The sequence below is a fragment of the Orycteropus afer genome, unplaced genomic scaffold (genome assembly GCF_000298275.1).
Source record: "Orycteropus afer afer isolate SDZICR_OR568_19922 unplaced genomic scaffold, OryAfe1.0 scaffold00009, whole genome shotgun sequence".
NCBI classification, from domain to species: Eukaryota; Metazoa; Chordata; class Mammalia; order Tubulidentata; family Orycteropodidae; genus Orycteropus; species Orycteropus afer.
Window position 1 is genome coordinate 18209320 of NW_006921596.1, and position 14009 is coordinate 18223328.

A 14009-nucleotide genomic window follows, 5' to 3' on the forward strand; every position below is an offset into this window, starting at 1 on the left:
AGAAATCTTTCTCTTGCTAAAACTCTGTAGAGGTTGACTGTGGAACAAGACTGCCCGCATTCGAATCTCCAGCTCCAAAACTAATACCCAGGAAGAGACCAGTGAGTTTCACTGCTATTCATAAGTTTTCAGTGGCCAATCTTTTCAGAAGTGGATGGGCTCATCCTTCCTCCCAAGCTGTCTTAATCTGGAAGCACCGCTGTAACCTCTTCTCCACGGGTGACCCTGCTGGTATTTGAAATACCAGTGGCATAGCTTCTAGTTGTGTGGCGACACACAAGCCACCACAGCACAATGAACTGACAGAGACGACTGGTCTAACATCGAGTTACTTCACCTCTCTGTGCCCCAGTTTCAACACGTGTAGAACAACATTAACAACAGTACCTACCTCCTGGGCTGATGATTAAAAGAGTTAGTGCATGTAAAGCAGGTAGCACTGTGGCAAACACAGAGTAAACGGTCAATAAACATTGGCTTTTATTAACCATTATTGTTGCATCAACATTTAAATGAAAAATAAAATTTAAAAAGTAATTATCAGCTCCAACTTGCGGAAAATAAACACCACATTAACACTCTTGGGTTTAAGTTTTATTTACTGAAAACTAAATATTCAAAATAAACATTCTTTTCTTAAGTCATAAAAAGCCTAAGTAGGTGCTAAATTGATGGTATTCACATGGGCAAAAATAAAAACTTCAAAGTGGTAAAATAGAAAAATACCTCTGTCATTAAGCGTTTTAGTCCTTCAACTTCATCTTCTCCTGGATTAAGTTCACCACCAGGTCTGCATAAAGGTTAAGAATTTCAGCTTTCAACTTAATACAATTTTGGGATAACAGGAAGAACACAATAGTTATTTCTATCAAGTAAGTCAATAATGGCATATGATAAGGCAAGCAAAGCAAATAAGTGTTACAAACAATGAAAAGAATACGCTAGACAGTTGAATTTGTTATGTTAATTCACCAGATTAACAGTATACAGACTCTAGTTTTAGACAAATAAAATATATTCTATAACATAAACCAGATGGGAAAAAAAATCTAATTGCTGGCCACCAGTTCATCCCAATCTCTTTTCTCTGGAAGCAACCTGGTGATCATGGAGTCTAGAAAGGTCGAGAGAGGCAATGGCCCCCATTCTTCAGCCCTGAGAAATGGACCTTTTTTCAAGAACTTCAATCTAAGTATCTGAGATCTCTGTTCAAATAGTCATGGTCTAAATACAAACTGAGAGATTTATGAGCGTAAAGGATAAAAGTAAATTGTTGTCTTTGAAAATGAAAGTCATTTTACGAATAGGAAACACTAGTCACACTGCAAAGCCAACAGTACCAATGACTCAGTAATGCCATCATGAAGTCTAGAAATCAAGCTGGGACTAATCTATGTTAAGAAACTTCAATCAAGCTCAGTCATCAACATCAACAATACACAGAAACGTGTAGTGCAGCTCTGGAGCGAGGCAATAAATGAGCACTGCACAGGAGAGCTGCTCATGGAAAGCTTTCTCTTTCCAAAGACTCCACCAACAGCAGTGCTACTGAAGAAATGACTAAGGCCTATGACTGTATTCCAAAGCTACATAAAATGGCAATCCCATTAAAAGCTGTCATGCTGTTAATTTCCAACACTTACAATTTGAAGAAAGTTGTTCCCAGCTGTAGCAGTAACACATGGGGCAGGCGGTGCTCATGTACAATCAGAACTCCTTCTACGGTTCTCCTCATTCCGATTTTATCAAATTCCTCCCTCATGCGCTGAAAGCGGGCTGCAACAGAGCTGTCTTTCTCATACAGGGGCTCTTTTGTACCAAACGTGTAATTGGTAAGAGGGTACCTAAGATTCAGAGACAACACCTAACATGAGAACTGAAGATCAAAATTTCTTTACCACAACAGACATCAATTACATATAAGGAGACCATAACAGAAACTATTACTCAGACATACAGGATTTGTCCAAAGTTACACAGCTGGTTAAAAGACAGTGGAGTTTAGAATCCAGCTCTCTGGACTCTTAAGGTCACAGCTTTCCATTAGACCAAGCTGCTACTCCCTACTGGAAGTTCCAAGCCTAAACAACACTCTTCTTAAGGCCCTTTAATGCCTGCTGTGAGGTTCCGGTGATTTGGTTCCCTGAGCAAAGCGGCTAGAAACACTGCCCCATCCTGTGCCATCCTCAGAATCACTGCTATGCTGGAGCCTATCACCCTTAAACGCTTAGAGAAGCAGACATCTTGTAATCCTCTGGTTTTAGATCACAGCTGGTATACCGGCACTCCCAACTTGGCTAATGTCTCCCTGGGTTCCACTAATGACTAATCTAACCAGAAATCTTATTGATTATGGCCGCTATAGCCAATCCCATCCTGCTCGTAAGCAGAGGCACCACATCCATCAGTGCTGCCCCAGTTACCCCCCACTTCTCCAAGTCACCTCTCAGGTTTTCTTGCCACCACAACATTTTCCTCTTCAGATCTCTTATTTGGCCTTTTTTTCTTTCCCTTCTAAACCTAGTCAGAAGCCATTCTGGCATCATGCATCCACTCAGTTCAGGGTCTTTATTCTTCCCTTACCCTTAGTCTCATCTTCTGTATATATTCCTTCATTTGTTCCCTCTTCCTTTACCAAGAACTCGAAATAAGGTTCATAATGTTGAAGACAATTTTCATCTTGCCTGATAAAGTTCCAAGTTTTCCTTAAAAATAGTTTAAAATCCTACATTTATATTTTATCATGCATACCACTTAGTATCCTTCAATTACACATAATTTTGTATAACAATGCTTTTGTCAGACTTGCCTATCCCCAAGGTATCTATCAAAAGGCCTTGACATTAATAGTCAACTATCGCTTACTTAAGAAGCTCTAGTGGTGCAGTGGGTAAGACATTTGCCTGCTAACTAGAAAGTCAGTGGTTCAAACCCACCAGCTGTTCCACAGGAAAAAGATGAGGCAGTCTACTTCTGTAAAGATTTACAGTCTTGGAAACCCAATGAGGTTTGCTATGAATCGGAATAGATTTTATGGCAGGAGGTTTGGTTTTTCTGCTTATTTAATCTACTCAGCTATCCTAGAAAGGAGAACAAATCAAGGGTGCCAAAACTAAAATCAAATTACTTCTAGCCAAATTCTAGGCATAAGTGAAGCAGCTCTAAAACACCAGCCAAAATAAACCATTTTCAGTGTACATTAAAGAGTACACCTACTCCTCACTCATCAACTATCCCATTATCTGCCATTGTGCATCTGTGATAGTAAAAAATCTACCCGACTATTCTGTGCATTAACGACTCATGTTTGGTAGTTACAAATCCTGAGGTGTGAGGTGCGGTAACACTGGCTGTGATGGTTAGGTTATATGTCAACTGGCTGGGCCATGATTCTCAGTGGTTTAGCAGTTATGTAATGATGTAATTTGACAGTTATCATCTCTTATGCATTCATTGACTGTAGTAAGCCAAAGAAAACTTCCAAACAGTCTTGGTTAGCCCTAGCCTATTGTAATTTGCCCATAATACCATTCACATAACAATCTGGTCTTTGGAACCTCACCATGTTGCAAAGTGAGTAGTGGGTGTATAAAGAACTTCTCTACTTCTCTAATAGACCCAATGCTGAGCCCAACATCATTGGCGTCAGCAGGTATCACACATCACTGTGACAGACAATTTTTTTAATTCTTTATATATATTAACAATCAGTTCTCAGCACCTGAGGTTAGAAAGAATTAGGGATAGCTTTAACATCTCCTGTCATGTTTTGGTTATGTTTTCAGAAGGGACCAGACACTGAAGAATATTGGGCTTGGTAAAGTAGACAGTGAAAAAGAGGAAGACCCTCAATGAAATGAATTGACACAGTGGCTGCAACAATGGGCACAGGTACAGCAACGACTGTGAGGATGGTGTGCAGGAACAGGCAGCGTTTCATGATGTACACAGGGTCACTATGAGTTGGAACCAACCCACAGCACCTAACAACAACGTAACATCTCCACTGCAAGAGCCAGCTCCCACAGAAATAGGGAGACGTCATCAAGATGAAGTATCAGAATTTTCAGCTGTGCAATCAGAATGCCAGCCTTAAGCCTATCATCTTGTGAGCTCCCTAAGGCAGGGCTCCACATCTTACTTCCTCACCATTGTATACCCAGTACCACGTACAGTGCCTGGAACAAAACAGGCATTTGTGCAACATTTCCTTAAAAGAAAATATACTAGGGGTTGAGAGAGAGATTTGTTTTCAATTTAATAGCTCAGACATATTCATATGAGTTGAGTTTACAGCACAACGATTATTCCTGAATACTGTATTTATATATAAATAAATATATAATAAATATAAAGAATGTGTATATGGGAGCTCTGGTGGTGTAATGCCTAAGGCATTTGACTGCTAACCAGAGGCTGGCAGTTCAAACCCACCAGCCACTTCTCGGAAGGAAGACTGGTCAATCTATCTCCGTAGTGATACCACCTCAGAAACATAAGGAGGCACCACTATGAGTCAAAAAACAGTGAGTTTTTTTTGTTTTGAATATGTATACATATATATAACAAATATATTTAAATATAAAGAGCTCTGGTGGCATAGTGGATAAGGCACTTGACTGCTAACCGGTAGGTCAGTGGTTCAAACCCACCAGCCGCTCCACAGAAGGAAGACACAGTGATCTACTTCCATGAGAATTCACAGCTTCAGAGACCCAATGGGGGTTGCTATGAGTCAAACGATTCAATGGCAGTGAGTTTGGTATTTATATAGGAAAGGAAAAGTGCTGTAAATCTATCAACTCATAATTCTAAGGCTGCAACAATTAAAATATTTTACCGAAAGCACTATCACCTAGTTACAAATTAAAAAAAAAAAAAAACACATAATGGCTTGATGCAAATTGATTCAGACAGTAAGGAAAACGAAGGAAAAACTGTGGATCTTAATTCTCATTACCACTGAATGTAATCCAGAAGCTGTCTTTAATTTGCCTCTTCCACTTCATGAAAATCTTATAAAAATTTTTAAAGTGAAATAATATTAAAGTACTATTATATGTTAATGTAACACCGAACTTATATACACAACTATCAAAAACTTCCTGATTTTATAAACCCAACATTTTTATTATCTTAATTTCCAAGCCAGTGGTTCTAAATAAAACAACAGCAACAACCATTTTTCCATTTCAAATTGTGTTTTGCAGGAAAAAAGTTCATTTATTTTAATATAAAACAGAGAAACCTAAAGTGTCTTACCAAAACAGCAAGATCAGTAACCCTTGTACCTTGTAAAGACTGACCAGCAGAAACCGATCCCTATCCTCCATGAGGGTCAGCACCACACTGCTTCAAAAAACCACCTCCCAGAAATTATTTGGAGGGGAAAAAAAAAAGCCAGATAATTCCTTTAGCAAAACACACCTCAAATGCAAATTACTGCCACAGCAAATCTGTGTTTGGGAGTGACCTTGAAAAGCAATGGCTTGAAGTGCTAAATCCGAAAGGTGATGAAAATAAAACAGAGCCCACAGTTGATACTCTGGGGCAACATCTTACCCTCCTCCACTATCTGAAACCCCAACCCTACAGCATCCACCCTTCCAATCTGGGGCCTATGGGGTGCCTGGATGCTGTCGCTGCGACAGTTAGACAGGTATAATGGATAGGACAGGAAAGACAGTCACGATCAGATGAATGAAATGCGGCATATGCCTAAGCGGGAACACTGTATAGCAGTTAAAAAGCAGAAACTAAACGTATACCCTATAGTTAGATCCCAAAAGCTTACTGTTAGAAAAAAGTGAACAGTGCAAAATGACACTATGTATGGTATACCGTTCATATCAAAAAAGTATCCAAAACAATACCCCATACGTGATGTGGAAGCATAAACATTAGACCAGACCAACAAACACCAAAATCTGAAATTGGCTGCCTCTGAGCAGGCGGGAAAAAGAGGAGTTCAAAGCAGACTTCAGTTTACCTATAATGCTTTACTTATTTTATTCGGCTTTTAAAGCTTGCCACAAATATGACTGAATACAGGGAAAAAGGAAAACCCTCTCAAGTAGGACTCCAACCTCTTGGGCTGGAGGACGAGGAGGGGGTCTGTAGGAGCCAAAGAAGCGCGCACCCGCGAGTGGGAGCCGGGGGTGGGTGGGAGAGAGGCGGTGTGAAGCCAGCCGACTGGTCGGGGGCGCGCCGGAAGAGGATAGGCGCGCTCACGAGGGAGATGCCAGCGAAGGCCGCGCGCGGAGACGGACCGCACTTACAGGTTGATGGTGCGCTCCAGGGTGAGGGGCTTGGTCTGCTGGATGTACTTGTTGCCGAACTGGTTGACGCCCCGGGGCCAGCCGGTCTGAGAGCGATTGGGCGGCACCACGGACATGCTGGCGAGCTCGGGCACTGGCGGCGAGCAGAAAGTGACAAGCAGGGAAGACTTTCCCCGAGCGGGCAGCGGTTATCTGCGTCCCGCTCAGAAGCCGCCGCCCGCCATTAACATGAGAGCGCAAGAGGAGGTTTACGCACGCCGGAAGTACATGAGAAACCTCTGGCGGCAGGAAGTAGAGAGGCCTGCCAGTACAAGCTCCATTGGGCCAATCGCTGGTGGGCTTGCTGCAATATCTGAAGTTGCCATTGGTAATACAGTTTGTAGGTCCCGCCTTCTCTTTATAGTTCCCCTTTGAACGACGCTGAGAAACATGGGAGAAGGGGGGATTCAGGGAATTGTAGTCTTCGTAGGAAAGGTGCGACTTGGAGAGTGTGTCGTATGTCTAGAACCCACAAGATGAGTGTGAAACGATCAGCAGAGTCGGGCCCGAGCCGGTTAGGAAAAAAGGGAAAGAAAGAAGTGATAGCGAAATTTTCTGACACTTTGACGGAGGAAGCTTTGAAAAAGCGATTGGCTGACACTTGGAGCTGCAAGATGCCGTTTAGTCACGGTAACCGCGTGCTTGTGAGGGAGGGACCTCCGCGCAGGGACCAGACACCGGGATCGAGCCAAGCCCTGAGCAGTGGGGCCAGATGGGAAGAGGCTGTTAGAGAGTGTGACTTTGGCCATCGCTGACCGTCCTCTCTCCTGAAACTGCTTTTCATTCCTAGTTCAGTCTGAATCTAGAAACGTGACAGGCGGAAGAAATGTAGGCCAAAGAGTGAAGGGAAGGGAAGACATCCAAGTTCGTAATTGAAATCACTGTTAAGAGCCCTCTCCAGTGATTGATTGTGCGTCTCTGGGTGATTGATTTAACGTTTTTAAGCTTCAGTTTCCTATTTTGTAAAATGGGATAATTAATAACATTTTTTTTTTTTTACAACTCCTCCCAGTGTCTTACCTTTACTTTGATAATTTTTTGCTTTCCTCCCCCAACTGTATATTGCCTTCCCCTTCACCCAAGTTACTACGTGTCTACTCTCGTTAGTGGTTTATGGCTTACCTTCCCTCCGCCTCCCACCTTTGGTAACCATCAAAAACTGTTTCTTTTTGAGTGAAAACCTTTTCTTGATTTCTTATAATAGTGGTCTCATACAATGTTTGCCATTTTGAAATTGACTAATTTCACTCAGCATAATGTCCTCCAGGTACGTTGATGTTAAGACATGTTTCACAGATTCATCTTATTCTTTAAAATTGCATAGTATTCTATTGTGTGTATGTACCATAGTCTCTTTATCCATTCAGCCATTGATAAGCATTTGTTTCCATCCTTTTGCCCTTGTGAATAATGCTGCCATGAACATGGGTGTGCATATACCTATCCGTGTCATGACTCTTATTTCTGTTGGGTATATGTTTAGCACTGGGCTGGATGGATCATGTGGTATTCCTATTTACAACTTTTTAAGGAAGTATCATACTGTCTCCCATAGTTGTACCATTTTACAATTCCACCAGCAGCGTATGAGGGTTCCAATCACTCCACACCCTCAGCAGCATTTGTTGGTTTTTGGGTTGTTTTGGGTTTTTTTTCCTGAACTTTGCTTTTAATAGGAAGCTGTAGTGGCTTGGTGCCTAAGGCGTTTGACTGCTAACCAGAAGGCTGCGGTTTAAACCCACCAGCCACTCCTCAGAAGAAAGACTAAACCCACCAGCCACTCCTCAGAAGGAAGACTGGGCAATCTACTTCTGTAGAGACTCTGTCTCAGAAACCCAAGAAGGGGTCGCTATGAGTCGCAATGGACTGGACGATAGTGATACAGATCTGTATCTAGATTGCTATTAATGCTGGGGTGAGATGATACCTCGTTTTCATTTGCATCTGTCTAATGGCTATTGAGTGCAAGCATTTCTTCATGTATTTGTTAGCCACCTGAATGTCTTTTGTGAAGGGTCTGTTCATGCCCTCTGCCCATTTTTTAACTACATTATTTGTCTTTTTGTTGTTGGAGTGTTGAAATTTTCTATACATTTTAGAGATGAGTCCCATGTCCAGTATGTCATTGTAAAAAGTTTTTTCCTAGTTTGTGGCTTCTCTTTTTACTCTTTCAGTAAAATCTTTTGATGTGCATCAGTGTCTGATTTTTAGGAGATCCAATTATCCAGTTTGTCTTTTGGTATTTGTGTGTTTGTAGTTATGTTTGATCGTGTATTTATGCCATGTATCAGGGACTCCAAGTTTGTCCCTATTTTTTCATTAATGGTCATTATAGTTTTAGGTCTTTGATGCATCTTGAGTTCATTTTATATGGTGTGAGATATGGAACCTGTTTCATTTTTCTGCAAATGGATATCCTGTTTTGTCAGCACTATCTTAAAAAGAGTTAAAGAGACTATCTCTAACCCATTTAATGAGTTTAGTGGATGGATTTACTTCTGGGTTCTCAGTTCTGTTCCACTGGTCTATATAATCTGCCATTGTACCAGTGCCAGGCTGTTTTGACTACTGTGGTTGTATGGTAGGTTTTGAGATTGGGAAGTGTGAGACCTCACACTTGTTCTTTTTCAATTTTTCCATTTCTTTAAAGAATGATGATGGCATCTGGATCAGGATTGCATTATATCTGTAGATTGCTTTGGGTAGTATTGACATTTTCACAATGTTAAGTCTTCTTATCTATGGGCATGGTAAATTCTTCCACTTAGGTAGGTCTCTATTGGATTTTTGTAGTAGGGTTTTGTAGTTTTCTTTGTTTAGGTCTTTTGTGTCTCTGATTAGATTTATTCCTTCATCTTTTGGGTGGCTGTTGTAAATGATATTGTTTCCCTTATTTCCTTTCCAGAGTTCTCTTGGTTAGTGTAGCGGAATCCGACTAATTTTTATATGTTGATCTTGCACCCTGCCACTTTGTTGATTCCCATTAGTTCCACTAATTTTCTTGCTGCGTCTTTGGGATTTTCTATGTACAGGATCATATCATTTGCAAATAGAGATAGTTTTACTTCTTTGCCAATTTGGATGCTTTTCATTTCCCATTCTTGCCATATTGCTCTGGCCAGAACTTCCAGTGCAGTACTGAATTAAAGTGGTTGTAAAGGGCATCCCTGTCAGGTATCTGTTCACAAGAAGAATGCTTGCAGTCTCTCTCCTCTGAGACTAACGTTGGCCGTGGGTTTTGTATATATGCCCTTTATTATGTTGAGGAATTATTCTTATATTCCTATTTTGTTTCCTGTTTTTATCAGGAATGGGTGTTGAATTTTGTCAAATGCTTTTTCTGCATCAACTGATGATCATGTGGTTCTTTGTTTTATTTATGTGGTGGATGAAGTTGTTTTTCTAACATTGAACAATCCTTACATACCTGGTATGAATCCTGCTTGGTCGTAATGTATTATTTTTTTGATATGTTGTTGGATTCTATTGGCTAATAATAGCATTTTCCTGGGAAAGTTGAATTGAATTAATGAGCTAATGCATGTATACATCAGAAAATGTTCCCTTGAGGAAAGACCGGTAAACATTTGGATGAATATTTGAGTGGCTTATGTGATGTTTTGTAGTCTACTTTGGGCATTTGTTGTAAGCGTCCAGATAGCAGGCACCTGAGCTTACTCATTTTTACATGCCTACAGTAAAGTATTCAGCTGCTAACTGAAAGGTTAGCTGTTCAAACCCACCAGTTACTCCATGGGAGAAGGATGTGACAATCTGTTCCCACAAAGATTTACAGCTTTGGGAACCTTACTGGGGCAGTTCTACTCTGTACTATAGGGTCACTATGAGTCAGAATCCACTAGACAGCAATGTGTTACAGTTTGACTACAAAGGAGCCCTGGTGGTGCAGTGGTTAAACTCTCAGCTGCTAACCAGAAGTCAGCAGATGGAACCCACCAGCTGCTCTACGGGAGGAAAGGTCTGGCAATCTGCTCTTGTGAAGATTACAGCCTAGGAAGCCCTGTGAGGAAAGAAGGACATGAGGAGGTGGTAGCTACAGAGAGGAAGTGGGAGGAGAGCTGTTGCATTGTGGGGAATTCAGTCAGTGTCATGAAACAAAATGTGTGCGAACTGCTGTATGAAAAATGAATTTGCTCTGTAAACTTTCACCCAGATCACAATAAGAATTTTAAAAAATGGGGGGATAATGGAAAAATAAGAAAGAAGTCCTGTCTACTCTATCATGTGGGGTTGCTATGAGGTGGAATGGACTCCACGAGACAGAACAGCATAGGTCAACTACATGGTCTATGAAAATAGACGTGTTGACCTAGGAAGTGTGGTCATAGTCTGAACAGTTCCATCCATGGCTGCAAACGTCACAGAATAAAAACTCAGCTTAATGTGTTAAGCTTTTGCTTCTAAAGGATTTTTGTTTCAGTTAGTGCTTTGAAGAGATGGCTCCTAGGTGCTCTAGATGCATGTGGGAGGTGATAGTTTGTACAATGTAAGCTCTGTGCTCCCAGAAACTCCTCAGTTTTTTCGTTTGTGGAATAAGGGTGATGGCTATGTCTGCCTCAGAGTTGTTGAGAGTAAATGAGATGCTGAATGTAAAGCACCCTTGTACCTGGCATCTGGTAAGAGGTGGTGGTAGTGGTGATGGTGGTGATTAATGGAGGAGCATTTATTCTAGCCAGTCCGAAGCAGTGAGTGGAATGTTGGGGTATAAATCAAGGAATTGGAGGTTACATCTGACCTGATTTAAAAAAAAAAAAAAAGTATGTACCTTGTAACTTACCCAAACAATAACTTGGGGGACAAAAAAAGCAAGATTGCCAGTCAATATTGCTACTGTCATTTTTAATTTGCTACTGTGACTTTTAAGTTTGGGAAAATAAGTTAAGAATTTTTATCTGAAATAAATTCAGTTATAAATAATTGTTGAGCTAAAAGAACTCAGAAAAGAGCAAGAACCTGGGTTTTGGTGACATCACGTGTGTTCATCTTAAGGACTAATATTTTACATACAAAAAAAAGAAAAAAACTCACTGCCATTGAGTCGATTCTGACTCACAGCGACCCCCATTGGGTTTCCAAGGCTGCAAATCTTTACAGAAGTAGATTTCCTCATCGTCTTCCTACAGAGCAGCTGGCGAGTTTGAACCGGTAGCCTTCTGGTTAGCAGGCAAGTGCTTTACCCACTATACCACCAATAGCATTGAGTAAGTAAAAAAGAAAAACAAACTTAAAATACTTCCCACAGATTTTGGCTTTAGAAACCAGGTTCCCCAAAATTCATGACCATGCCCTTTTGTATTCTCTCTGCAATGACATTTGGGGGCAAAAATACAAAAGGGAAAAAAGTCACAAATAATATTTTCCTTCCAACAGAAGCCATTGTTGTGGACGTGAACCCCTTTCTTCACTGTGTGATCCCAAATTTCATCCAAAGCCAAGACTTCTTGGAAGGACTTCAGAAGGAACTTTTGAACTTGGACTTCCAGGAAAAGTGTAATGATTTATATAAGTTTCAGCAGGTATTTATGCTCATCACATTAGCTCTTCCACCTCTGAAATTCATTATCTGTAAAATCATTCACTGCCTTTAGACTTAAGAGTTTAGATTGTATTTGCCTTGAAGGATCCTTCCTTTGTCATTTTTAAAAACTTTCATTCGTTTAGTATAAGCTTTGTTGTTGTTGTTGTTATGTGCCCGTCGAGTCGGACCAACTCATCGTGACCCCTCCTTGGGTTTCCAAGGCAGTATCACTACAGAAGTAGATTGCCCCATCTTCCTTCCGAGGAGTGGCTGGTGGGTTTGAACCGCCAGCCTTCTGGTTAGCAGGCAAATGCCTTAGGCACTATGCTTAGTATTAACTATGTGTGAGGTACTATTTATTACATGGGCGCCTTTGACAGTTCCTGCTTCATAAGGCTTGAAAATCTGAAATAATAGGAGTGATAGTGATTGGGACAGAGACAGTCAAGAAATGCTTTAAACCAATAAATAAGAACATTATAAACAAGAGGTTAAGTGTATTTTTGGAAGTGATTTGAAAAGAGTTGTACATTGGAAGATAGTAATCACTTAAAAATCCGAGTTCTTTTTTTTTTTTTTTTGAAGTGGCTTAATATGTTACAGCATGCTGTGCAGTGTACTATGTTCTGTGGAAAGTTAGAATCATTATCTTTTTGATGGACCATTTGATTAGGCAGAAAAGACTTATCTAGAAATAAAGGCTGATTTTTCTTCTCTTAGGAGACAGGACCCAGTCTAGGTGTAGGTATGAGTCATTGGTTCCCCATTTTGGGGGAGGATCTCTCTTTGTACACGGAGTACATCACTCTTGAAATTCTTTTATACAACGTTAAGGGCATGACTACTTAAAATCACTAAAAATTTATATTAAAAAGATATAGAATTACTTTGTTATTCTTTGCATTTTCCCATTTGGTTTCTCTTCATCTGAGATTTGAGTCCATAATGGAACGTCTCTCTTGCTTTTCTGTTAACACTAGAGCTGATTGTCAGGTCATCTGTTGTGCCCCTGTGCCTCTGTCTGTCTTTTGGGCCGTTCACATATTATTGAATTAGCCTGGTTAAATACGTGAAAGGAGCTCTGGTAGCGTGGTGCCTAAGGCACTTGACTGCTAACCAGAAGGCTGGCGGTTCAAACCCACCAGTCACTCCTCAGAAGGAAGGTTGGGCAATCTACTTCTGTAGTGATACTGCCTTAGAAACCAAGGAGGGGTTGCTGTGAGTCAGGTCTGACTCCACAACACATAACAACAACACAAATACATGAATGATGTGACTCTTGTAATTCAGAAAATCTAATGAAAATTCAACTTACTTTCACAGTGAGGTTACTTAAGTTAATTAAAAAACACAGTTGTTTGCCTTTGTAATTGTATCAACTTGTAACACCATGCCTCTGATTGATTTAGGGTTAAGTGCATTTCTGATTACTTAAATTGAGAAATGAAAGTGGTCTTTATTCAATATTCAATGCAGTTTTATGGATGAAAATACTTCCAAATGTGAAATCAATAAAAGGCAAAATAGTAGTAATTAAAAAAAAAAAAAAAACTGGATGATTTTTAAAATGATGAAGCCGTTACTTTGGCTAAGGGAGACAAACTTGTCTGTCGGTTTGTCCTACTGTGGTGACGTGTTGCTGTGAGTCTTGAGGCTGTGCCACTGGTGTTTCAAACCCAGTGGGGTGCACCTGTTGCACAGGTATCAGCCCAGCTTGCAGACAGAGAGAGATTAGGAAGAAGGAGGAGGCCATCCACTTCTCAAAGAATTGGCCAGGGAAAACCTTATGAATAGCAGAGAAACATTGTCTGATACATTGCTGTGCAACTTTATGAATAGTCCAGAAACATTGTCCAATACAGAGGAGGAAGATGAGTCACTTAGCTTAGAAAGCTCTCAAAGTAGGACTAGAAAATAGCTGCATTATCAGAGTAAAATCAGCCTTACTCATATGGATAAGATAAAGCTTTTGAGACCTCCATTTGCTGACGTGCACCACTCAAATTGAGAAACAGCTGCAAACATGCATTAATAATCAGAACATGGAGTGTATGAAGTATGAATCTAGGAAAATTGAAAGTTGTCAAAAATGAAATGGAACGCATAAAGATTGATATCCTAGGCATTAGTGAGCTGAAATGGACTGGTTTTGG

General features: G+C 40.5%; 2 protein-coding genes across 2 annotated transcripts in view; one reads left to right on the forward strand and one right to left on the reverse strand.

The window, feature by feature from the left end:
• The window catches only part of NUDT21 (nudix hydrolase 21), a 25351-nt gene extending 18957 nt beyond the window's left edge, over nucleotides 1-6394 (reverse strand). The window contains exons 1-3 of the mRNA XM_007947207.2: nucleotides 6279-6394; nucleotides 1644-1844; nucleotides 727-790 (exon numbers count right to left, since the gene is read on the reverse strand). Coding sequence (XP_007945398.1) covers nucleotides 727-790; nucleotides 1644-1844; nucleotides 6279-6394 — 381 coding nt within the window. The remainder of the gene's footprint in view (nucleotides 1-726; nucleotides 791-1643; nucleotides 1845-6278) is intronic.
• A 399-nt stretch (nucleotides 6395-6793) lies between these two features.
• Nucleotides 6794-14009, forward strand: part of OGFOD1 (2-oxoglutarate and iron dependent oxygenase domain containing 1) — a 28698-nt gene continuing 21482 nt past the window's right edge. The window contains exons 1-2 of the mRNA XM_007947218.2: nucleotides 6794-6947; nucleotides 11709-11854. Of these exons, the coding sequence (XP_007945409.1) occupies nucleotides 6794-6947; nucleotides 11709-11854 (300 nt within the window). The remainder of the gene's footprint in view (nucleotides 6948-11708; nucleotides 11855-14009) is intronic.